Raw genomic sequence first — 27959 nt, 5'->3', positions numbered from 1 at the left:
TAGGATTTAGGAAGGCTGGGGATAGGATTAGTTGGTAGGATTTAGGAAGGCTGGGGATAGGATTAGTTGGTGGGATTTAGGAAGGCTGGTGACACGATTAGTTGGTAGGATTTAGGAAGGCTGGTGATAGGATTAGTTGGTGGGATTTAGGAAGGCTGGGGATAGGATTAGTTGGTAGGATTTAGGAAGGCTGGGGATAGGATTAGTTGGTGGGATTTAGGAAGGCTGGTGACAGGATTAGTTGGTAGGATTTAGGAAGGCTGGTGACAGGATTAGTTGGTGGGATTTAGGAAGGCTGGTGATAGGATTAGTTGGTTGGATTTAGGAAGGCTGGTGATAGGATTACTTGGTAGGATTTAGGAAGGCTGGTGATAGGATTACTTGGTAGGATTTAGGAAGGCTGGTGATAGGATTACTTGGTAGGATTTAGGAAGGCTGGTGATAGGATTACTTGGTAGGATTTAGGAAGGCTGGTGACAGGATTACTGGTAGGATTTAGGAAGGCTGGTGATAGGATTAGTTGGTAGGATTTAGGAAGGCTGGGGATAGGATTAGTTGGTAGGATTTAGGAAGGCTGTAAGGTATGCCGGTATTTGTGGGATACATCTCCCATAAACAGGAAGGCTGGTGATCGGATTAGTTGGTAGGATTTAGGAAGGCTGGGGATAGGATTAGTTGGTAGGATTTAGGAAGGCTGGGGATAGGATTAGTTGGTTGGATTTAGGAAGGCTGGGGATAGGATTAGTTGGTAGGATTTAGGAAGGCTGGTGATAGGATTAGTTGGTAGGATTTAGGAAGGCTGAGGATAGGATTAGTTGGTAGGATTTAGGAAGGCTGGTGAAAGGATTAGTTGGTGGGATTTAGGAAGGCTGGTGATAGGATTAGTTGGTTGGATTTAGGAAGGCTGGTGATAGGATTACTTGGTAGGATTTAGGAAGGCTGGTGATAGGATTACTTGGTAGGATTTAGGAAGGCTGGTGATAGGATTACTTGGTAGGATTTAGGAAGGCTGGTGATAGGATTACTTGGTAGGATTTAGGAAGGCTGGTGACAGGATTACTGGTAGGATTTAGGAAGGCTGGTGATAGGATTAGTTGGTAGGATTTAGGAAGGCTGGGGATAGGATTAGTTGGTAGGATTTAGGAAGGCTGTAAGGTATGCCGGTATTTGTGGGATACATCTCCCATAAACAGGAAGGCTGGTGATCGGATTAGTTGGTAGGATTTAGGAAGGCTGGGGATAGGATTAGTTGGTAGGATTTAGGAAGGCTGGGGATAGGATTAGTTGGTTGGATTTAGGAAGGCTGGGGATAGGATTAGTTGGTAGGATTTAGGAAGGCTGGTGATAGGATTAGTTGGTAGGATTTAGGAAGGCTGAGGATAGGATTAGTTGGTTGGATTTAGGAAGGCTGAGGAAAGGATTAGTTAGTGGGATTAAGGAAGGCAGGGGATAGGATTAGTTGGTAGTATTTAGGAAGGCTGGGGATAGGATTAGTTGGTAGGATTTAGGAAGGCTGTAAGGTATGCAGGTATTTGTGGGATACATCTCCCATAAACATTCAAGTACAACTTTTATAATTGTGATCCAGTGATTTTTATAGTAAAAGCAGCACTCGTGACATCACTGGAAATCTCGCTAAATATAAAATCTGTTTTAAAACATTCTACCATTAAAAGAATACAAATAATGCTTATCTAAAACATCACTCTTTTAGGCTCTTAAAATAAGGGAAATGCACTTATAAAAATAAAATGTGCTATAATATAACTATTATAATATCAAAATAAATAAAATGTAATTTGCAATTCTATTAATAAATTAGCATACTGGAAATAAATCCTCTGCTTACTATAAATTGGCACAGGCCTTTTCTGCTATGTTTCCTTAAAAAAAAAAAAAAGTATTTGTATGTTTTGTGCATTCACTAAATTAATCAGTAGGTTTATGTTCTTCAGTGCCCCAGTAATTAAAGTTACTGCCACTTAACGAGCTAATGTGGTGATCAAACTGGCACACATTTCAAAGAAGTCCATGGTGTGGCTGCCTAAGCGTGGGCTGGCCAATGCAAAGCTTCCTGTGAAGGAGCCAAAGACAGGTCCACTCTGTGACAGGCATTCTGCTGTAGAGGAATCAATGCTCAGCCTTGGTCTGTGAAGGCCGGCTGCAGAACAGGACCTCTGGGGAGTCGAGGAGCCAGACTTCTGCTCCATGACTTCATCTGCAATACAAAGATCAAGGCATTGTTATGCACATCAACCTTTTCATGGTCTGCCTACTATTCCTCAAATATGTATATGTAGTAAAGTATAGAGAATTTGTGTGAAAGATCATTTTACACCCTTTCAGTTATGCATCTTTACCGATTCAGAACTGAAATTTCATTATGATTTTTATTCCATAATTTGGGAGTTTTGTCCAGGACTTGAAAATTGTTCACACCAACCCTTTACCTCACCACCCAAGGATTTTTAACATACATACTTTCTGTTAGCTGGTTTTAATGCAGAATAGAAACTCCCAGGTGAAGGCAGTAGTAGTGTGACCACTTCGCCTAACTCTTCGTGATCATGGAATGCACCCAGAAGTAACAAGGGGACAAGAGTTTTATATCAGGGCTACTTAATAAAGTGCTGCACTGGGTACTCCAAGGTAGTTGAGCAGAAAATAATAATACAATTCAATAGTCTCCTTTTTTTCTCTCCTACCTTGGAGTGCCTGGCGCTTCCTTGGTCTTGTAGGGTGGAGGTGCTTCAGACCATTATATATGTGTCTTCTATTCATCTCTATAACTGTCTAAATAATTGTATAAAAGACCAGACGTGTAGTATTTCACTCAACAATATCATGTGGTTTTCAGAGATCATTTGTATTTTACCATCGATGCTTTTAAAGTCCAGCAGATAGCTACGGTTATCCACCTGGTACAGCTGGAGGCTCATCTTGGAGTAGTTCCCAGTGACGACATTCTTTCTTCGCACTCGAAGGTGATATGGGTTCACTGCCTGGAAAATGAGGCATACTGTCAGCATTAAATTATGGAAATTGTAGGATGCATCTTCTAATCTTGGTGCGTTGACATATTAAATCTATCAATGTGTTAGAGCTCCTCCCACTTTTAGTAGCCTCTACGTATAGCTGCCCTGTGACAACCTCCTCCCCAACCCATACAAGATGGTGTATGGCTAGTGCGCTCCCATACAACTCTCAATGGCAATACTCAGGAAGGTAATGGAACCTGACTGCTCTCACCTTAATTATCATTTACAGAGCAACATTCAGATGTTTTACATCTTTATTTACGGTAGCTTATTTTTTTATTTAGTTCTGTTTGTCTTTAGTGATTTGTACATACTTCAAGTTTTCAACATATTTTTCTAAAAGACAATAACATGATCAGAGGTTTAAAGTTACGGCTAATTGCAGATTCCAACACTGTGGTATTTCCACTGGGCAAATATAAGCTAAAGTTCTAAAAGTGGAGCAATCGCCATGGCATCCAATGGAATCTACAGATTGATTCAGTTTTACAAGTTTGTCCCCAAGTTGATATTCTCTATTTTAAGTCCACAGTCTGCAGTTTAATATAAGATATAGTAATGCTCACTGTTATGTAATGGACAATTTCCAGATGGAATTATTCAATTATTCCTGGTCAATGTTTGACATTTGACCAAAACATGATAACTCACTTTCCATTCAAAGTCAAGCTGTATCATTGCTCGATAAACCTCCGCCATGATATCATACGGCTTACTCTGGCTGCGAATCCCCAGATGCCATTTTGCTTTTTTCACAGCCAGAGGCTTGGGTTTGGTAGTATTCAACGCATCCAATGAACACCTTGCCTTTGGACTGTCTGCTATCAATGGAGGCATTCGTTCGGGATGTGGTTTGACTCCATGTGGGATGTGCAGAGTAGTTTCATCCATAAATGAGGTGGCTGGTGGACTAGAGGCGAGGTAGAATTCAGTAGCTTGGTTCATTATTCTTCGATTGTCTATAATCAGATGATACGCCACTGAAAGCTGGTCCTGAGGATCTCCACTGTACAGACTGGCCATGACCTCCGACTCCGTACATTCAAACTTATCACACACTTCCTTCACAGCTTCATCGTCTATCACATTGGCATCATATGAGGGATCTTCAGGAAACAAGTAACTGGGCAAGTCCTGCTTGAACCACTCATGTTCTCTGTGGGGTAAAAGATCATGCTTTTAAAGATCAGCAAAGATATGTCAGAATGTTAAAGAATTAGTGAATGATCTAGAGATATATTACTTGGATGGATGGTGAAAAGGAATTGTCATAGCCACCACAGGCAGAGAAGACAAAGACCTCCTTTGTTTTACTATCCAGATGATGGATGTGCATTGGATGACTCACCAGTCTTATTATTTACCATCTGATGGGTCATTCAATAAAACAGGAAATGTGGACGACGGACAATGGAATTGCAAACCTTAGGCCAAAATAACCAAGTTAGAAAAACAAAGGATATATTTCCAAATTGTTTGCTTTGGTCTGAAAAAATGCTATGATCTTGTAAAAAAAAAAAAAAAAAAAAAATTTTACACAAATTACAAATTACCATGGCAATAATGAACACCCAAAACAATGCTAGAACATCATCTAATGAGAAATAACAAAATCACAAACCTGTGCGTATCACAGCAAAGTACTCTCCTCTGCACCTGGAATAATCGCACAGAACTTCCAAAACCTATCCGCAAGGTCGCCGTTCGGATGTAAATACCGGGCGGAGTGAGGGCATCTAAGACAAATGTTTTCAGACTAGTTGTGGATTTGTTGGGCTTGAAATTTTGAATTCCCATACATGGTGGCCACCCTAAGAGAAGAGGGGTTTCCGCCGCCAGTGATGTCCATTCCCCCTAGTACGAGTAATGCTGTAGTATTCCCAAGCAGTAATAAAGCAGGTATAGCTGTAACCCACATGCACCAGACGAGGCTCTGTTTTTTTTTCCCTGTTATTTATTAGTTAAGATTAGGGCTCCTGTCTTTGAAGTAACTTGCCTTATGAATGATATCAATCTATTGATTCTTCGATTGACAAGGCCTATCATATTGTCCTCTTTCTAAACGTATGTATGTTGGAACACATTATGCGTTCCGAGCGCCATTTCCACGCATGCACGGGTTGCCGATCTGGCTCCCTCTCTGCTTGTATGAGTTGGAACTCATAGCGCGTTCCATTCCGCAGGCTCCACCTTAGTTTCTGTGAGTTGGAACGCACAGCGCGTTCCATGCTTCCTTGCTGATTCATTCAAACAACGCTATCACTTTTCAATGCCCGGAATTGGTTTATCCACATTATATAACTCCGGTACCGATACTTTATTAATTTTTCCCATTGATATATTCTAGTCTATCTCTTGTTGGTTGGGTAGATTTCGTTTTATGTCTTTACTGAGATATTACTTTATTGTGTCTATTATAGACAACGCGTGTTAAATGTTTTATTCAGACATTATCTGATACCTACATATGTCTGTTCCCTTTTATGTTGTCATTGAGCATTATGTATACATGTTTATTTCCTTGTTTTTGGTTTCCTTGGTAACCATAATCAGATGCTTACGGTTCATCCATAATCGTTATGGGTGGCCACCCATCTATCTAGTTTTATGACTCTTTTTTTAAAGGTATATAAGGGTGTTTCTCACCCTTTCACAACAGGCTCCCTTGACAAAGGCTTACTGATTGATTTTTTTTCTCTCTTCTCACTAGGTCTGGTCTGGTATGCATCTGTTCTTTGTATATAGATTTATTTGTGGGTTGTGATGATTTGGTATCTCATATAGCTATTTACTACACTGGTATTCAGTAATCCATTTACTATATATTTTGCTCATATGCAATTCTAGAACTCTTGGCAATTTCTCTGTACCATTTGTATGAGAATGTTTGTTTTTTCTTTGATTTATTGATATGTATATTGATATATCCATTTGCTATGGACCCATCTAAAATAGATTTTTGTATATATTTATGGTTGTGCTCCTTGCTTGGGTAATACTTGAGGGTGAAGTAGAACGGGTTTAATGGGAGCCACATGCGGCCTTATATGCAACTCCCCATGCAAGAGGTTTCTTATTACATATTCCAGGGGCATTCCCCACTGGACTTGAGAGGAGACTGCAGTAAAAGTGCACAACTTAATTACATCAACTCTCAGGTCCAGGACATACCTAACAAAAACACCCCAAAATACACACTTAACAACTGAGTACCCCTAAAGTCCTTTATTACCGAATAGCCTGGATCTGAGCGCCCAACATAACCGCGCTCTGATCCCACGAACGCAGCCGAAACGCATAGGGGGGATAATTTAGAGCAACCGCACACGAGGCGCTTGCCCAAAAGAGTTCCATGAATTCAGGCTGAGAGGTCGGTCTCTTTCGGGAGTACAAAACACAATAAAATAACGAATATAATAGTTCGTATGTGAGCTGGTTGTGTGCCCCTCGTTTGGGAGTTTGCTTCCACCGAACGCAGTTCCATTTGCATACATTTTCCTGAACTTAACTGGAGGTGGAAGTCCCAGCGGTGTTCACACCGTCAAGTGCACGATTATAGTTCCATGCACTCGACGACCAAACACTGCTGTACGTGTTCGCGACTAAAGATGGCCACTGCAACGTGTTCGTCCATACGAACGGTTGCCACCCATCCGACCACTTAGAACGTTGTGGTAATTGCGGTTACGAAGGTGATAATGAGGGTTAAGAAGGTCAATGAGAGCACACAACTGTTCTGGGTGGTCTGTCTGTTTGGTACTTTGTTCGGTATACAAACCACATGGGATAATCTGTTGGGTGACATTCGTATAACGGACCATGCAATGTAATCCAGGGACAGGGTGATCTGTCACACTATAAATTTATGTTACCTCAAGTTTAATAAAAGTAGAAACAGACAGTATCCACTTTGAAAATGCTTTAAAGCCAACAAATAATGGCGTAAATAGATGTACACCTAGTAGCGGAGCATGCTCCTCATGCAAAATATGTAGTGAGGTGGTTTCCTGACCCCACTCTAATATATCTCTGATCTGTTTGTACCAAGTCACAAGTACTTTAAGTTCAGAAGAGCTTGGGTATGGTGTCTCCATTAATCACAACACAGGTTCATTCATCACAGAATTATAAAAGTCATCTTTAGCGCAACACAAAAAAAAGAATGGAATCGAAATAAACACTAAATGGAATAGAGATAATAAACACTTAAAGGGACACTATAGTCACCAGAATAACTACAGCTTGTTGAATTTGTTATGGTGAGTAGAATCATTACCTTCAGGCTTTTTGCTGTAAACACTGACTTTTCAGAGAAAATGCAGTGTTTACATTACAGCCTAGTGATAACTTCACTGGCCACTCCTCAGATGGCTGTGAGAGATCCTTCCTGGGTCATGGCTGCCTAAAATGCATCCAAACATTCAGTATCTCCTCCCTCTGCATGCAGACACTGAACTTTCCTCATAGAGATTCATTGATTCAATTAATCTCTATGAGGAGATGCTGATTGGCCAGGGCTGTGTTTGAATCATGCTGGCTCTGCCCCTGATCTGCCTCTTTGTCAGTCTCAGCCAATCCTATGGGGAAGCATTGTGATTGGATCAGGCTACCACTTCTGCTGATGTAAGCGGGCAGGTCTACAGGAAACAGGGACAAAGTCTGCAGCTCCAGACTTGAATAAAAGTAAGATTTTTCTATATTTATGGAGGCATGAGGGGCACAGGGGGACTAGTTGGTGGTTTTAACACTATAGGGTCAGGAATACATGTTTGTGTTCCTGACCCTACAGTGAACCTTTCAATAATGGAATAGAAAAAATAAACACTTAAAAACTGGGGGATTGATTTTTTGTTTTTGGCAGAAGCCCAGGTAGATGGACAGAGTCTGGAAAATGAAACCTTCTACTTGCGTCATGGTTTAATGAATCTTTTGGTATCTAACATTCACGCTGTTACCTTATATCTTTGATTGTGGAACGTTTTAGTGGGTCAACCTGTAGCATGTGCATTAACAAGGTCGCAACAGAGCGATTCAGGTACTCGGGGATATAAAATACTCCTCCTCGTATTTTCTTAAATAGCGTTGGAACATGTTCATCATCAAACGGCAGCGTCCCGCAGAGGAGGGCATAAAGAATAACACCGCAGCTCCATATATCAACTTCAGGCCCGGCGTACAGTCTGCAAGATAAGAGACAGCGTGACGGCCATGGTACTCGCTTAATAAATAAATATAGGCATACAGTGGGATGGATTAATACGAATAGAAGACTGGGTTACGTTTGTTGTGCAGCTTTAGTGATGAATAACCAAATTACGTATGTTTGATATTACCCAGGTAACTGTACTTACTGTGAGGAGGCATTATGCAGTTAGTCCCACATTACGGGTGGATTTTCAGTGAACATCAATTCACCCCTTAGACATGAAATAAACTATTAAACAGATAATTCTGTAAAACCTATTCTATAGGGTGAGGAGTGCGAAGGTAGACAATCCTGCTGGCCTGGACCTTATCGTACGTGTTAGCAATGCGTTAAAGCAGTTAAAGAAGATTAGACATAGTAACATTTTTATAAACTGATAGGAAAACCCTGGCCATGAGTTCATTTTCAGGAATTATCCGAGCTCCAGCGCAATAAATTGACAATGCTTTCTTTGGGTAAGCTTCGTAAAAACCTTTATTTCTGGGGGGGCGGGGCCGGACCGCCGAGCTGGACGGTCGCACACAAGCGAAGCTCCTGCAAATCACCACCCAAAACGACTGAAAAAACATGTTTTTTACCCCAAACACAAACCGACAGCAACAGTGTCTAAAGCAGAGGGACTGCTGGAACCAGGGAGAGGCTGGCTCACTGAGCTTCAGTCCCCTGGAGGAGAGACTTTCGCTGCCCCAACAGAGGCCCTCTCCGGCGGTGAGCGGGGCAGACGGCCGCTGCCCCACTATCCTGCAACACAGCACCCAGCCTAAGCCACAAACCCGAGCAGATCCGGCCCTGTTCCCCCCCCCTATGGACCGGGGGGGTTATCCCGGTCCTCACCCCAAGGCCCTGACTCAGACACAACGGCCGAGGACGGGGGGCCCGACAGCTGCGACCAAGATGGCGGCACCATGTGCGCAGGAGACATGGGAAAGCCTGGACTACTCCCTGTGCTTACAGCCAACAACGCAACCCCAGCCTCCAGACCCTGCCACACAGGTTACTCACCAACGCGACCAAACACGCCAGCAATGATAGCAGTTGCACTGGGGAGATGGGGCCACGCGACGCATGGAGGGATCAAGCCTAGCCTCAAGTGTGATACCCCTGCTGAGAGACAGCCCTTCGTCTCACCTTCCACTCAGCGTGCAACCACACGACCCCTGCAACGACGACCACGGGCGGCTGACACACGCACCCCATCACAGCTCACACCGGCCCCTGGAGGACCACATGGGACAAGCACGCCTCGGCTGCTGCCCCTGAGAAACCAGTGGGAAGCTCGCTGTGCGGCATGGTTGGACTATCCTCTAGTGCCTGCTCTGGTGGACACTCACACATTGCTGCACAGTACAGATAGAGCAGGAGTCGGATAGTGACGGGGCTCCCCAGGTACATGAGATATCAGGACCGCCATGTTGACGGCTCCCCGCCAAGGCAGAACGGGTAGTTCCGATCGGCCAGGGTGATATTTGTGTTTCAATGAACTCTCAAGACCCAACCTGTATGCCACCTATAATACAAACGCACTAGTCTGTTGGTATAGCTACTGTTATATATAAATGCATAACCTGTATTGTTCATTGTCCAGTTTAAACGCTGTCCAAGCCTACTCACAGTTTAAAACTACTTTTACAAATTGAATGCATCAGCAAACAACCATATATAAAAACGTGCCTAGTAACCAATTGTCCCGCATGTTTAGCGAGGAAAATGCCTGAGGACTGCTTTCGGGGCACCTCATGCCTGCTTGTAACCTATACGCGCACTGCAAAAATAAAGAATAAAAAAAAAAAAAAAAAAAAACTTTATTTCTGTCAAATTTCCATCAGTCAAACAAAACCCGTACCTTCCAGATATGACTTCTGGGGCTGCGTAATTTGGAGATCCACAGCTGGTGCGCAGAAATTCTCCATCTGACATCATGTTAGACAGTCCTGAGAAAAATGATGTCATTCATCCATTAAATCACTTCAAATTGTAAAATGACTGTTTGCTCAATCTAAACAGCAGTGACAATGGTTAAAGAGACACAAAACAACTTTGGCTCAATAAAGATGTTTTTAATATATAGATCGTGCCCCTGCAGTCTCACTGCTCAATTCTCTGCCATTTAGTTCAAGGACCTTATCGTGCGTGTTAGCAATGCGTAACAGCCCTAGTCACACCTCCCCTAGCTGTGACTGACACAGCCTGCATGATAAAAAGGGTTTTATTTTCAATCAGATGTTTAATTATTTTATAAGTTTTTATCTCCTGCTCTGTAAATTGAACTTTAATCACACCTAGGAGGTTCATGCAGGGTCTAGAAGGCTATAGACAGAGAAGGAGATAAGACATTGCAATATAAACAGACTGTGGCAAATCTAGCCACTTATAGAACCAAACGGCATATTTCACCGAACTGTAGATTGCTTTTTGCAGTTAACCGTATTGTGTAATGTATGCGGCATTCGTGTGTTACAGCACACGAATACCGCTAGGGTTCAGTCGGATTATCCACGAACAGTGAATCACCGCACTGTTCGTGGAATAAGCAAAGTACCGAATGGGAGACCACCCACAGCCGGTCGTGTGTCTCCAATTAGGTACTTTGCAACAATGTATCTGTGTTAATTGCGGTCTGTTGCGGGTGGCCGCCATTCGTGTACCGAACACGAGGCGGCGGCCATCTTCGTTCGCGGAAAGCCAGCGGGGTTTTGTCGTCGAGTGCCTGGAACTAAATTCGGCTACTCAGCAACACAAGCCCCGCTGGACTTCCGAGCCGTTCGGGAGTTTTCAGTTTTCGGGACTTTTATTCCCTCAGTTCATACAATCGGTTAAACTAAGTGGTCCTGATACGGGAAAATGAACCGCGTTCGGTTATTTGTGCTGGGATCTGAGCGCAAGTTCCCTTAACTATGCGCCCAGGTCCCATCTATGTAATAAAGGGTTTAGTAGCTGTCAAGCAGGAATATTATGTCAGTTATGGATTTTAATATAAAAACTGTATTTCTCTGTACCAAGGGATAATCCCATTAGCAATGGATTCTGGGTTAGTTATCTCCTTGGTACAGCAGTGTATGATGGGTATTCTGGCTGTAAAACCCAGTCCCCCATGTAGTCCCCTACTGGACAAACCCTGCATTGTGACTCGGGAAACCCCTTACAATTGTAACCATATAAATACTGTGCCTGTAATTAAAAACCTCAGTTGACCTCCAAGCTATGTGTCGTCTAGTTCTTGGGAGAAAGGGATTGTAACTATGCTACCTGGATTTTGCCTGCTTTGTACCTGCTTTATTCTGTCTGCCAGCGGAGATACCGTGGATAATACTACTACTCCGCTACACAGACTGTGCAATAAAGGAAGTGTAAACATTAGATGACTCTTTACAGGAAGTGTTTATAAAAGCTGTGTAAGTCACACGCAAGTAGGTGAGGCTAGTGCTGGATAAACAAAGTGATTTAACCCCTAGGTAACAGAGTATTGCGCAGTGAGGCAGCAGGGGCATTGCCTATACACCAAAACTACTTTACCAAGCTAAATATGTTTTGTGACTATAAAGTCCCTTTAAAGAAAACATTTATTTTAATAACCTTTCATTTCTGTTAGTATATAATAAATCATGACATAAAATCCAACAGATATATTTTAGCACTGCAGAAGATGAGTTTTAAAAATGTAAAGGACAATGTGCTCCATAATTGTACATATATAGGGAGTAAATGGTTTGCAGAGGATGGGGATGGGAATACGGTCTCATTCAATTGTGTATTTTATTATTATAATACATTAAATATTTCCTAATTTAAACTATTTTAGCAGTTTTCCCCTTTAGCCAATAAGAAGATATTATTACTCTTTATCTTTCCCATATTCTGTGTACAATCACTGGCCACCATTAATGCGGAGACTGCAATCTTCATTCCTTTGAGATGAAATGAGACCGCTATTGACTGCGCCATTATTCGTGTGAAATGGCTGCTGGGGAGGCAGGGATGTGTGAGCTGCTATTAAGCCCCATTTTAAAACCTTCCATGTCCTATATGCCATCTGGTTGTAATAACTTGCAGTTCACTCTGGGTACCTTACTGTGGATACCAGGCCTGATTTGGTCAAGATAGTCCCAGTCTTCATGACTTTGTTCCCGGTGTCCTGCTTTTGTGTTCACCAGGGATTATAACAAACAAAGCATAGCGTGTGCACATCATTAGACGTTATAATGGTATGATCACCACTCATGAGGAAATAGAGTACTGTCTCGTGGGCAGCGTGGGGGTCATCCTGCATCCAGATTTCATTTAGGAAAATACCAGTTTGAAAGCGCCAATATGGGCGCCAATCCAAATCTAACACATTTTATAGCTTCAGCCTAAATAAAGTTATCGATTGGTGGCACAGGGAATGTTATCGATTGGCGGCACAGGGTTATTGGCCAGTGGTACAGGGAATATTATTATTGGATTCTACACACACAAAAAAAAGTTTGTCTCATTGACCTGTTGATACACTGAACAAAATTATAAATGCAACACTTTTGTTTTTGCCCCCATTTTTCATGAGCTGAACTCAAAGATCTAAGACTTTTTCTATGTACACAAAAGGCCTATTTCTCTCAAATATTGTTCACAAATCTGTCTAAATCTGTGTCAGTTATCTTTGCCGAGATAGTCCATCCACCTCACAGGCGTGTCATATCAAGATGCTGATTGTAGCGAGGCGCTAGTTCCACATAGACTTTCTCTGCTGGTATTCCAAGAGTAGCTCAGGACCAAGTAAGATATCACAGGAACAACAGCATAAGCAGTCAATATAATAATCCACAAATCTCCCATCACCTTTCCCAATAACTGGACGACACACAGTATACGGAGCAGAACTGATGTTTAATGCCACATACTCAGCTTTTATGCAATTCTCCCATGCAAGGGAGACACCCACAGAAAATCATGCATTATCCAATCATCAGCTGGTTACAGCCCACACATTCCCTCCCCTTAGCCTGGAAGATAACATAATTAACTGTACATTGGAAAAACAAATTTTTAGCCCATTTCTGGATGTACCCCAAAACTGTATCTTACACCAATAAATTATATATCCCCTGATAGCCCTGATCTGGGTGAGCAACATACTCAAAAATCACCCAGATCGTTTCAGGGGTTCGGGAATTTCTTGGAGGTCTTCGTTTTACCGTGAGGTGAAAAGCACAAAATACTCCAATATAATGGGCTCTGCCTGGGTTCGTATGATTCCCCTCGTTCGTGTATCTTTTCACCGAACGGCGTGCCGTTCGTATGTTTTCCCACGGACGGGTGAAAGTATGGAGGTCTCTGCGGTGTTCGCGTAGTCGAGTGTCTGATTTGGGTTCCAGACACTTGACGACCAAACACTGCTGGTGCGTTCGTATGGCAAGATGGCCACCGCCACGTGCTCGTCTGTTGAATGGCAGCTACCCATGGAATACCCATTGCTTTCGCGTAATTGTCAATTGAGGTGAAGGGAAATAACGATAGGGAAGGTCAATTAGTGCCACGCTCCTCTCCGGGGTGGTCTGGTTGTTCAGTATTTTGTTCGTTTGTCGAATTATATAACTCCAGATGGTTCACAGTCAATCCTTACCGAACAACCAGACGAATGACACAACATATAGAGTGTAACTGGGCTCTTTTTCCAGGGTACTGAACCGGGGTGAAGGGAATAAAATATTTCACCAATTAGGGGAAGGGACAGCCAACAATAATATGATGAGTAGCAACGTACAGTCTGCTACACTGATTAGACAGCATGATTATTGGACAGGTGTGCCTAAGGTTGGCCACAATAAAATGCCACTCTAAAATGTGCAGTTTTACTGTATTGGGGAGGCCCGGGAGAGGACAGAAAACCAGTCAGTTTCTGGTGTGACCACCATTTGTCTCACGCAGTGCAACACATCTTCTTCGCATAGAGTTGATCAGTTTGTTGATTGTGGCCTGTGGAATGCTGATCCACTCCTCTTCAATGGCTGTATGAAGTTGCTGGATATTGGCAGGACCTGGAACACGCTGTCGCATACGCCGATCCAGAGTATCCCAAACATGCTCAATGCGTGACATGTCCGGTGAGTATGCTGGCCATGCAAGAACTAGGATGTTTTCAGCTTTCAGGAATTATGTAAAAATCCTTGCAACATGGGGCTGTACATTATCATACCTCGACCTGACGTGATGGTCGTGGATGAATGGCACAACAATGGGCCTCAGGATCTCGTCATGATATCTCTGTGCATTCAAAATGCCATCAATAAAATGCACCTGTGTTCGTTGTCCATACATCTGCCCATACCATAACCCCACCATCACCATGGGCCACTCGATCCACAATGATGACATCAGCAAACCGCTTACCCACACGGCGCCATACACGCTGTCTGCCATCTGCCCTGTACAGTGAAAAACAAGATTCATTCGTGAAGAAAACACCTCTCCTAAGTGCCAGACGCCATCGAAAGTGAGCATTTGCCCACTCAAATTGGTTACGACAACAAACTGCAGTCAGGTCGTGACCCCAATGAGGACGACGAGCATGCAGATGAACTTCCCTGAGACTCTGACAGTCTGTGCAGAAATTCTTTGGTTATGCAAACAGAGTGTTGCAGAAGCTGTCCTGGTGGCTGGTCTCAGACGATCTTGGAGGTGGAGGTCATGGGCTGGTGTAGTTACATGTGGTCTGCGGTTGTGAGGCCGGTTGGATGTACTGCCAAATTCTATTAAACGTCTTTGGAGACGGCTTATGGTAGAGAAATGAACATTCAGTTCACTGGCAACAGCTCTGTTGGACATTCCTGCAGTCAGCATGCCAATTGCACGCTCCCTCAAAACTTGCGACATCTGTGGCATTGTGCTGTGTGATAAAACTGCACATTTTAGAGAGTGGCCTTTTATTGTGGCCAGCCTAAGGCACACCTGTGCAATAATCATGCTGTCTAATCAGCATCTTGATATGCCACACCTGTGCAATAATCATGCTGTCTAATCAGCATCTTGATATGCCACACCTGTGCAATAATCATGCTGTCTAATCAGCATCTTGATATGCCACACCTGTGAGGTGGATGGATTATCTTGGCAAAGGAGAATTGCTCACTAACGGATTTAGACTGATTTGTGAACAATATTTTAGAGCAATAGGCATTTTGTGTACATAGAAAAAGTCTTAGATCTTTGAGTTATATATTATATAATGCTAAGTTTATCATTCGAGCTGTTTATATATTATAGAACGCTAAGTTTCTCATTCAAGCTGTATATATATATTATATAATGCTAAGTTTCTCATTCGAGATATAGATATATATACATATACACACACACATATATATATTTATATATAACGCTAAGTTTCTAATTCGAGCTGTTTATATATTATAGAACGCTAAGTTTCTCATTCGTGCTGTTTATATATTATATAACGCTAAGTTTCTCATTCGAGCTGTATATATATATATATATTTCCTGGCTAATCATGGCAGCATATACACATGGGTTAGCTCCTCCCCTACAGCCGATAGGACAGGAAAACCACCAAGGTTTTAAAAGGAGGCTCCATCCCTAAGGTCCTCAGTCTTTTTCCTGTCCTACAGCCCTTAGGACGTGAGCAATTTGCTCCCTTTACTTACGGACATGTGTGTTTTTTTTATCTTCATTACTTTATTTGCCTGTTTTACTGTAGTACATTATGCAGTTGTGCTTTTATGCTGTGATGCATTTAAGCTTTGATATCTTTAAACCAGCGCATTATACAGCTGTACCTTATTTTTAAGATTGTGGTACATTATGCGGTTGTGCTTTGGCTAGGAAGCATTTAAGCTGTGTGGCATTTAAAACTGTTTCATTTAAATTTGCATTTAATCCCGTTGCCTGTAATACCGCAAGTCATTGAAAACTGCAGTGCTTTGGAAAACTACAGTGCATTTGAAGACTGATATATTTTAAAAACTGTGATATATTTTGGAAACCGTTACCTTTTATACCTTAAGGCCTTTAGACTGTGGTGCCGTTAAACTTTGACTTTTTGCACGTGGTCACCTTTTAAACTCCCTTGCAGGCACTTTTGTTATCTATTTTGCTTCCCCTCGGTCCCAGTGATTTATTCCTGGTTCCCTGGGTGTTTAGAGGCCATGTAGGCTTCAGACAGAGTCCTCTCCCTGGTCTCTAAACAGCAAACACACTTGGAATAGGCCCACATGTGTGCAGTTTGTGCCTTATTGGGCCTAATACAGATGACTTGCATTGTGGGAATACAAGTTGTGGCAGCCATCTTGGATAAGGGCAATTGCCAGAAAGTTCCTAAAATAAAGGGGAAATTACAGTAAACATACCACTTATTTGGTAAGTATTTGCCGGGTCTCCAGACATGGATAAGTGCTGTCTTCAGCCTGTTTTAAAGCTGTTTCACTGGTTTCTCATAGAATTTAACAGTGCACATTTTTTCTTAATACTTTACCACAGGTAATATTTAGTTATTATTATTTGTCAAATGTCTGATTCTTCACCAGGATCTGGTTATGAGGAGAAAACAGAGGAAGGAATCGGTTATGCACTGACTTCCTCCAGAAGGTTGTCGCTTCAGCATGACCTATCACTGTGCAGCCACATGACATGCGGGCAGGCTTACAAAGTAAGTTCCAGAGGCCTTAGGGGTAAGAAAAGAGGCCAGGCTTTACCCTGTGGAGGAAGTTATTTCCAACCCCAGAACTACACCACCTAAGTTACACACTTATGGATCAAAAGTGGACGCAGACCTGTCCAAAATTTTACGCCTACCATTGCAGGAGGCCAGCCAGCTGTGACTTCCGCTGCTGTTTCTACAAACATGAAATATGTGATTAAAGATCTAAAGGCTACTATGGAGAGAGATATTAAAAGCCAAGATTGAAGAGGCAGTCTGAAGTCTTCAGGTTACAACTGACTTCTTCACAGAAACTTCCCTAGATGTAACTAGGATATTATCTGGATCAAATGGCTTTATCTATAGCAGCTAAGAACGCATTATGGTTCTGTTTCTGGGATGATGACTCATCCTCAAAGTCTGCCCTCTACACCATTCTATTTGAAGGGGTGGTGCTGTTTGGGAAAACGTTGGATAATTCCATTGAAAAGGTGAATGAGGGCTGCAAGATATTGGTACCTTAGGATGGAAGTTCCAAGGATCCCAGCTACTCATAGTCTGACCGGAGAACCTCCAGTGACCAGTATTTCTGAGATACATGGAGCTACTGGCCCTGCAGGGAATAGTCCAGAGGTAACTCATGGCAGTTGGTAAACCTGCCTTTTAAGGTTCTAATGAAGCTATAAATCAGTTGTTTTGCTCTTCAGCAATGAACATATCTCCTCCAGTACTAGGAGCCTCATTTTTCTGATCACACATACTTGGGCTCGTCATTCTCTGGAGGCTTGAGTGGTAACCATGGTCCAGATTGATATACACTGGTGTTTTTTCTTAACGGGCACAGGAGTCTCCATACCAACAGGAGTATTAAGACCAATGAATCAAAAGGTAAAGCACTGAAGGAAGAAGCCTTCTGGATGAAGAGGTGATTTTTTTTTAGGTCCCAGAACAAGAGCAGTTCCAGGGACAAGTTTCGCCTCTCTTCTGGTGCTAAGAGGAAAAGCATATGAAAGCCTACACTGGACATAAGAGGGGCCAACAAGAGGCTGAATGTCAGTCTTCGGGATGGAGTCAATCAGATCCATATCTCAAGCAATCTGGAAGGATAATTTCCTTACCTCTATATATCTCAAGGACGCTTACTTTCAGTCCAATCTGCAGAGATCTTCGGCATTTGCTCAGAAGAGAACTTCCATGTTAGTGCCCTACCATTTGGCCTCAATGCGATCCCAAGAATCTTTATATGTGCTTATAGTGTTATTGAGAGTCCAGAACTCCACCTGGTTCCATTATCTGGAGGATCTACTTCTGATAGCCTTAGACCCTCAGAAGGCAGGCACACAGAGGTATATAGTTCTTTCATAACTCCTAAAGTTTGGCTGCTTGATGAATATCAAGAAAAGCAGTTTCAGACCAGCTCAGTGGTTGACATTCCCGAGTGGAAAATTCTATGCTCTGCTTTTCCAGATCTCGGGAACAGTTCCACAGATTGTAAAGGCTTTCTCTCCCAGTTTCTTCATTTCTGCTTGGCAACAGCAAGAAAATAGATGCAACTACTAGGAATCCTGCAGTCTCTACACCATAATTGAACACGAGCTGGGCCTGCAAGCAGTGAAAAAAGTGGTGGAAGCCGATTCAGAACTTCCAGCAGATTTGGGTCTCTTTTTATTAGAAAGTATTAAGTTTATTCTCACCCATAATTTCTTTCTTTTTAATGAAGAATTTTACTTACAACGCAAAGGAACAACCATGGGCACCAAGTTCGCGCCGAGTTACGCCAATATCTTTCTTGATTTTTGGGAAAACTTATTCATCTGGAACAACAATCCATTCGGCGCGAACTTGGTGCTATGGAGAAGATATATAGATGACGTTTTAATTATTTGGGATGGCACTGTTCCATCTTTAGAAAAGTTTTTTACGTACATCAATACTAATCAATTCTCTTTGATTTTTACCCCCAATTTTAGTCGAAATGAAGTTAATTTTTTAGATCTTATTATTTTTATTGAAGATCTACAGATCAAAACCAAAACCTTTTTTAAACCCACAGATGCCAATAGTTTTATTAATACAATAAGTGGCCACCATCCATCTTGGTTGAAAAGCGTCCCACGCAGCCAATTTTCCCGACTGCGGAGGAACTGCACTGATCAGCAAATTTTTTTAAACCAGGCACAAACCCTTAAAGAAAAATTTTTGGAAAAAGGTTATACGGGAAATTTTATTGATAAAGAAATCACAAAGATATACCATTCCAAAAGGGAAGATTTCTTATGCAATAAACCCATTTGTGCCACAGGCAATCAGTTTGCTTTTTCTTTTAACACTCAGTTTAATACCCACGCCAAGAAAATCAAAAATATTTTAAAGAAACATTGGCCGTTGCTACTGGAAGATGAATTTTTGAAAACGGAACTTCCCCGGGCTCCACAAGTGATTTTTAAGAAGGGCAAGAATTTAAAGAACATCTTAGCACCCAGCACTTTCAAGAACCAAGATAAACCGGTTCAACAAAACGAGGGTTTTTTTACATGCGGTGCGTGCAAAAGCTGTGAAAAAATCTCAAAAAGAACCTTGAATTTTACAAGTACAGTGACCGGCCAAACTTTTAAAATTAGAGGACATATTACTTGTAACACCAACAATATAGTTTATCTTTTAAAGTGTGGATGTGGCGTTCAATATGTGGGTAGAACCACTAGACCCGTCAAAATTCGATTTTTAGAACACAAGAACAACATTAGGAAAAAAATCACCACCCATTCAGTTCCTTACATTGCAATAGGTGCCCTCTTTTTAGTTTCCACAATTTTTCTTGTATCCCCATTGAAAAAGTTACTTTAGATCAAAGAGGTGGCGATCTTCTACTGAGACTTAGACAAAGAGAGGGGTTTTGGATACATACCCTCAGTACTATGCAACCTGAGGGTATGAACATAGATTTTGATATGGTCTGTTTTTTATGAATCTGCATGTTTATTCAGAGTAGGATTGTGAATTTTTACACCAGATTATGTATGATTTTTACGTTTTTCATAGTACGTTTTTATGGTCCTTTTTTATTATATAATATACAGCATCTGCTTTTTACTGCATTAAAGTTTTATTAATTCAAGTATTTTATGACTGTAAACTTTCCCGGTTTCATCAATTTTGTTCTTACACTAACTTTGTCTTCTATCCCCCTTTTTCCGTATAATTTTTTTGCTGCTCACATCCTCCGGGAGACCACTCCCACCTAAGCGTTGGAACGCATTTGCGTTCCACCGATGCGCGAGAAGGTTTGGTCTCTCGCGAGAGGTGAGAGATACTACTTTACAGAGCAACCTATTGGTTGAACAGACGGACTTTCCGATAGGCGCTGACACGAGTGCGGAACTTATTCTCATTGGTGGATAGAAAGGACTTCCCCTTTTGGCGGGATATTTAAAAGACCGGGAGAACACAGAGTGTATCATATCAGCCGGATGCCCCTGACGAAGTCGTAGGACGAAACGCGTAGGGCGGCAAAGAACACTTTATTTACGGACTTTTGATTTTATTTGAATTCTTATTTATTTTGTTCGTGTTTTCTTCAATTTGGTTTCCTGCATTTCCGACTGGGAGATCTACCAAGAAGTTCACAACATTATCTGATGGGCTTTTAACCTTCTTGCATGTTGTAAGTGCAGACAATAAAGTGTTTTACTATATTTTAAAGTGGTACACTATGTTCGTTTATCTTCTTTCCCTTAAAGTCAATATGCTGGGATAAAGAAGACTACATTGATCCTCCTGTCTACATCCAACGTATATATATGGGGAGTTTTTTCTATTATATTTTGTGTTTATCCTGAAGATACAGGCTCTACTAAGCTTGACATGCTTTTGTCTGTTGGAATTACTCCTCGTTCAGGCCTTGAAAGGTTCTGTGTTGTAACACTCTAGAGGAGCACTTAGCTGCACTTTGCTTCATATAGGCATTGATTTGAAATCATGCCTCCACTGAGTGTGGTGAAGCCAATATGTGACGTACCACTGGTCTCACGGGCCCTGACTGAACCATTATTCAAACCTGTAGAAGGAGCTTCCATGGTGGTAGCACAGAAAGTGCTGGTGGCTGGTACCCCAGCAAGGAAAATGGGTGAACTCCAGGCTTGATCCTGTGAACCCCCTTTCACTACTTTTCAACAGATATGGTCGTCTTGCATTTGGCACCTGAAGATCCTGCCTATGGTGAATGCTTATCTATGTCATTCTCTACCTGTACTGAAGGGTACCGATTGAGCGTTAATGCTCCTGGTGCTTTGCTTCATGTAAGCAATAATTGAACTTAAGCCTCCGCTGAGGGTGTTGAAACCAATATGTGACCACTGGTCTCACAGACTCTGACTGAACTTCTAGCAGGAGCTTCCTTGATGTTAGCCCAGACGTTGCTGTTGATGGTGACTGGTACCTCAGCAAGGTGAATGTGTGCACTTAGCTGCACTTTGCTTCATATAGGCATTGATTGAAATCATGCCTCCACTGCGTGTGGTGAAGCCAATATGTGACGTACCACTGGTCTCACGGGCCCTGACTGAACCATTATTCGAACCTCTAGAAGGAGCTTCCATGGTGGTAGCACAGAAAGTGCTGGTGGCTGGTACCCCAGCAAGGAAAATGGGTGAACTCCAGGCTTGATCCTGTGTACCCCCATTCACTGAATTTCAACAGGATATGGATGTCTTGCATGTAGCACCAGAGATCCTGCCTAAAGTGAGAGCCTTTCAATGCCATTCTCTACCTGTACCAAAGGATTTGGGGCATTCTCCACTAGTGCTGTTACAGCATCTCGTGGGCTTCCATGGCAACGGTCTCTGCTGAAACTTTGTAAAGTTGGCATTTGGACCTCTTTGAACTAGTTTGTCCTGCATTACATATTGGACATTGAAGCAATCAATGAGGCACAATTTGGACGTCACGTCCGTTCTCTACCTGTGCTGGAGGGTATCAGGGCACTCTCCTCTCATGCTGTTGCAGCATCATTGGTTGCCATGGCAATGGTTTCTGCTGACACTTTTTGTAAGCTAGCATTTGAACCTCTTTCGACACGTTTGTCTGGCATTTCATACTGTTCGTTAAAACAGCCTGATGCACAATTTGGTACTAAAGTACTTAACTCAGTTCAGTCTTCTATCTATGTTGAATTATTCTGATTATTTGATTGGCTATTCTGTCCCTCCCTATGTAAGCTTGGGTATTCCCCATGTGTATATCCTGCCATGAATAATAGCCTGGAAAAGAAAATTACGGTAAGTATGAATACATTTTCCACTATATTATATAACGCTAAGTTTCTCATTCGAGCTATTTATATATTATATAACGCTAAGTTTCTAATTCGAGCTGTATATATATATTATATAACGTTAAGTTCCTCATTCAAGCTGTTTATATATAACGCTAAGTTTCTCATTCGAGCTGTATATATATTATATATCGCTAAGTTTCTCATTGAAGCTTTATATATATATATACACATATATATATATATAATAACGCTAAGTTTCTCATTCAAGCTGTTTATATATTATATAAGGCTATGTTTCTCATTCGAGCTGTATATATATATATTATATAACGCTAAGTTTCTCATTCGAGCTGTTTATATATTATATAAGGCTATGTTTCTCATTCGAGCTGTATATATATATTATATAACGCTAAGTTTCTCATTCGAGCTGTTTATATATTATATAAGGCTATGTTTCTCATTCAAGCTGTTTATATGTATTTATTTATAACATATTTTACCAGGAAGGATACATTGAGATTTCTCTCATTTTCAAGTATGTCCTGGGTCCACAACACATTGCATTGATACAATAGTGTACAATAAATTAGAAAAACAATATTAATACACAATATATACAAAATTTAACATAGAACCGGTAGGAAATATATATGGATCGGATTTTATAGCAGGTGGGAACAACATGTATATAAATATAAATCGCTAAGTTTGTCTCTTTGTCTGTCTCTCTGTTTTAGTGTTTTAGTAATGGGGTGTCCTTCTCTCTACGTATCATTATCTCCCCCCATTCTGTTGGAGATGTAGGACAGCGCTGGAGCTTGGGAACTTGCAGAGTTTCAGATGACGGTTTCTGACACTTGAAGAAATTCTTCAGTAACGTCATCAGATTGCAAAGACATGGCGGCTATTAATAGTGTCCCACTCACACGCTAACTTCAGATCTAAGACTACAGCAATAAATATAAACTTGAATTAAAACAATCTATTTATTAAAATACTAGCAAAAAATGGCAAATTGGCAAATTAGTTCAATTTCCTTTTGCTCCTTTCTTGCCCCTGTCTCCACTATTAATTTAATCAGGAGTCGTTTGTACGATGTATTTATCACCATAAAATATTATTTTCCCATTCTGGTGATTTTACAAGGAGGGCCCTTATAATAGCCAATGGGCAGGGTATTTGACTATTTTTAAAATGTATCTATGAGTTTATTCCCCAAATTGAAACCTGTTCAGTAACCAAGGAATTCGGCACTTGAAGGGTTAAACACTCAGACGACCTTCAGAAAGGGACCTGCTTGTTGGCTGTGTTCCCGGAGTACATACCGAAATCTGCGATTTTGGCATTCATGTGTCCATCCAACAGCACGTTCTCGGGTTTCAGGTCACGGTGAACGACCATGTGTCTGTGACAATAATCCACGGCAGAGAGAATCTGCTGGAACAGACGCCTTGCCTCCGATTCTTCCACCTGAAAAACAGATTGATCGTTTATTTATTAATACCGCAGCAGGAATAGTATCTGGGCAGGGTGGAATTATGGAAAACCAATATTACTGCCACTGGGAGGGCACATTACCCCATTACTGCCACTGGCAGGGCAAATTATCCTATTACTGCCACTGGGAGGGCAAATTATCCTATTACTGCCACTGGCAGGGCAAATTATCCTATTACTGCCACTGGGAGGGCAAATTATCCTATTACTGCCACACACAGATACATAGACACTGCAGCCTATACAGATACACAGACACTACCACACACACAGATACAGACTCTGCTACACACAGATATCCACATCCTGTCACTCACAGATACTGTCACACATAGATACCCAAACCCTGCCACACACAGATACAGACACTGCCACAGATACCCACACCCTACCACACATGGATACAGACACTGCTACAGATACCCACTGTAACGGAATAGAGGACCTAACTACACTTTTAGTCCCTTTGTTCGGCTGTCTGTACCCCCTTGTTCATTTACTGAATCAACTTTGTGTGGTCCCCTTGTTCACACCTTTTAATCACCGACAACCCCTGGCTGTTAACACAAATTGATCATTAGTGCAAGTGTTTTCCCTGTGTGGCTGCAGTTCGTATTACCAAATACACGTGTTCAACTAATTGGTGGCCATTTTATCTTCCGAACGCAGGCAGCGGTACATGGTCGGCGACAGTTTGAAACTACAGTGCCTTGCAAAAGTATTCACCCCCCTTGACTTTTTACCTATTTTGTTAAATCACAGCCTTAAGTTCAATGTTTTATTAATCAGAATTTTATGTGATGGATCAGAACACAATAGTCTAAGTTGAATAACTAGAAAAAAAAGAATATAAAACACATAGTGAAGTACATTAACAATAATTGGATTTAACCCACAAAGATTGCACTCACGAGATAGTGTAGGGTAATGCGCCTTTAAGCCCACACTGGGCTAAAATGGTATTTGCCTTCCACGGATCGGTTGCTCTGTCTTTCACAGGAAATGGAAGAATGCCAGTTGAAATGTAAAAAATATTTTTCTTTATTCAAAAGGCAAAATAGCCTTGAAAGATTCAATCAGTAAAATTATTTAAAATAACTGCAATCTAACGCGTTTCGTCCAAACAACTTGGACTTCATCAGAGAAAATTCTGCAGTTTTAACAATCACATAAAATACAAAGCATGCATAATCCCACCCCCAACAGAGTCCCTTAAATACAACCAGTCCGTGTGTTGATTGGAGAATTCTCTCCTGGAACCACTTCTCCCATTAGGGTATATTGCCTCCAGATGGCTCTTGTTTTGTAATTCCGCGGCAAAAAGACATAGCCGTTTTTCATCCGTCTAGCTTATCAAGATATGCGTTCCAAATGTCCGTTTCCGGTTGCGTTCCAAGCGCATACTTCCGGTTGCGGACGGCGACGTACGTCATGACGTCAGCGTTGCGTTCCAAATGCGGCATATGCGTTCCAAGCATGGAACAGCCACTTGAACAGTTAAATAACTGAAAAAAATCTCAAAGTAATCGCAATCAGTGATCAGACTTTCAAATTCAAAAAAACTTATAAATAACAAAGAGATACATCATCATTCAATAGAGCTGTAGGACTTTCATCTTCTGCCAATTGCTATAGTATAAATATATACATAGACTCCAAAAATTATAATGAGAAAAATTATATATGTGTACACTAAAAAATAAATAAATATAAATAAAATGAACTAGAAATGAACCAAAAATAAATGAATAAAATTAAATAAAAATAAAAATAAAAATAAAAATAAATATAAAAATAAAAAATAAATAAACAATTAAATGAAAATAAATATAAAAATAAATATAAATATGAAAAAAATAAAAGAAATGGAAACAAAAAAATAAAAATAATAAATAATCAATGATAAATAATGAAAAATAATAAAAAAATATATAATAAAAAAAAAATAATAAAAAAATATATATAAAAAAATAATAAAAAAATATAATAATAATAAAAAATAAAAAATAAAAATAATAATAATAATAATAATAATAATGAAAAATAATAAAATATCAATCTAAAGAGAAAAAACTTTTTATGTGGCAGAAGGTGGAAATCCCCCCTAAATTCCAAGGACATCTTTAGAAAAAAAATACCCTTATACCATGAAACTGGCCAAATCAACATCTATATTTAAACCTTTGGGTGTTAAGGTATCCAATTGATATATCCAATAGGTCTCCCGTTGTGCTAGTTTCAATTCCCTATTTCCTCCTCTCCAGTGGGCGGGCACATGTTCTATACCACAACCCCTAAAATCCCTCCAATTAAAGGCCTGGCATGTATTGCAGTGCACTGGCACTGAATGAGTTGTTATGCCTTTCCTTATATTATTAATATGTTCCATGAGGCGTATTTTAAGAGGTCTTTTTGTTTTTCCCACGTACTGTTTGCCACACGGACACTGCAATAAATAAATCACAAAATCCGTGTGGCATCCAATACTGGACTTCACTGGGAAAGAAATTCCAGAAATATGACTTGTAAATTGAAGAGTTAAGCCTAGGTTCATTCTTGAGCAAGCCCGACACATTTGGCATCCCTTAGATCCCTTTGTATGTGAAATGACTTTCTTTTTAGGGATATCCTTTCTAGGGAAACTGGGAGCGACTAGATCTTTAAGGTTTTGACCCTTCTTATAGATAATAGATGGCCGGTTTGGAAGGATACTTCCAAGAATTGGATCCTGGAGTAATATGGGCCAATGTTTTTTAAGGCACCTATTAATTTTCCAATGGTCTGTATTGTATTTTGTTATAAATGAGTGTCTAAAATGTTCATTTTGATTATTTTTCGGACGTTTAATCAGTAAGTCACTTCTGTCTTTATTCCTTAATATTCTAATTTCTTTTTCAATCGTGTTCTTATCATAACCTTTATTCACCAATTTATTTTTTATATGTTTCGCCTGAGTTTCAAAATCTTGAGTGTTGGAGCAATTTCTACGTACCCTTGTGAGTTGACTTTTGGCAATGCCTCTTAGCCAAGGTTGATGGTGGCAACTTGACTTATGGACGTAACTGTTCCCATCAGTTTTCTTAAAGAAACATCTGGACCTATCACAGCGAATCTGTCAGCCTTTATTGACTCAAAGCTCCAAAAATATGCCCAGGGTGCCCCTTCATATATCAAAGATACTACAGCCATTTTACATGAGTTTGAAGATATTAATTGGAAGGAGGAATACAGCTGGGCAACATTGGATGTGACGTCATTATATACAGTCATCCATCACCAGCTAGGCATTGAGGCAGTTCATTTTTTTATAGGAGATGATCCCGAGGTTGATGATGCACTTCAAAATTTTATTTTGTTGGCAATCAAATTTATATTGGAACATAATTATTTTTTTCATGAGGGTAAATTTTACCTTCAGTTGACAGGGACCGCCATGGGAACCAGGTTCGCCCCCAGTTATGCCAACATCTATATGCGCAGATGGGAGGACCTATTTGTTTGGTGCGGGCATGACTGGCGGGCGAGCCTGGTCCTATGGCGGAGATTCATCGATGACGTGATTGTCATCTGGAAGGGTACTCAAGGAGATTTTTTATTGTTTGTTCAGTATTTAAATTCTAATTCCTTTAATTTGAAATTTACACCGGAGTGGCACAAAGACACTATTAATTTTTTGGACCTAAGCCTATATTGGGAGGGAGATAAAATTAGGTCCAGATGTTTCTTTAAGAAAACTGATGGGAACAGTTACGTCCATAAGTCAAGTTGCCACCATCAACCTTGGCTAAGAGGCATTGCCAAAAGTCAACTCACAAGGGTACGTAGAAATTGCTCCAACACTCAAGATTTTGAAACTCAGGCGAAACATATAAAAAATAAATTGGTGAATAAAGGTTATGATAAGAACACGATTGAAAAAGAAATTAGAATATTAAGGAATAAAGACAGAAGTGACTTACTGATTAAACGTCCGAAAAATAATCAAAATGAACATTTTAGACACTCATTTATAACAAAATACAATACAGACCATTGGAAAATTAATAGGTGCCTTAAAAAACATTGGCCCATATTACTCCAGGATCCAATTCTTGGAAGTATCCTTCCAAACCGGCCATCTATTATCTATAAGAAGGGTCAAAACCTTAAAGATCTAGTCGCTCCCAGTTTCCCTAGAAAGGATATCCCTAAAAAGAAAGTCATTTCACATACAAAGGGATCTAAGGGATGCCAAATGTGTCGGGCTTGCTCAAGAATGAACCTAGGCTTAACTCTTCAATTTACAAGTCATATTTCTGGAATTTCTTTCCC

At 40.8% G+C, this 27959-nt stretch overlaps 1 protein-coding gene across 1 annotated transcript in view; it reads right to left on the bottom strand.

The window, feature by feature from the left end:
- Positions 1 to 1424: 1424 nt before the first annotated feature.
- Positions 1425 to 27959, bottom strand: part of PRKAA2 (protein kinase AMP-activated catalytic subunit alpha 2) — a 66286-nt gene continuing 39751 nt past the window's right edge. Inside the window, exons 4-9 of the mRNA XM_063427645.1 lie at positions 23477 to 23621; positions 10088 to 10175; positions 7994 to 8218; positions 3690 to 4194; positions 2876 to 3002; positions 1425 to 2218 (exon numbers count right to left, since the gene is read on the bottom strand). Coding sequence (XP_063283715.1) covers positions 1983 to 2218; positions 2876 to 3002; positions 3690 to 4194; positions 7994 to 8218; positions 10088 to 10175; positions 23477 to 23621 — 1326 coding nt within the window. The 3' untranslated portion in view covers positions 1425 to 1982. The remainder of the gene's footprint in view (positions 2219 to 2875; positions 3003 to 3689; positions 4195 to 7993; positions 8219 to 10087; positions 10176 to 23476; positions 23622 to 27959) is intronic.

This window comes from Pelobates fuscus, chromosome 7 (genome assembly GCF_036172605.1).
Source record: "Pelobates fuscus isolate aPelFus1 chromosome 7, aPelFus1.pri, whole genome shotgun sequence".
NCBI lineage: Eukaryota > Metazoa > Chordata > Amphibia > Anura > Pelobatidae > Pelobates > Pelobates fuscus.
The sequence above is the reverse complement of the archived record's forward strand: the minus strand, read 5'-3'. Positions and strand labels throughout refer to the sequence as shown.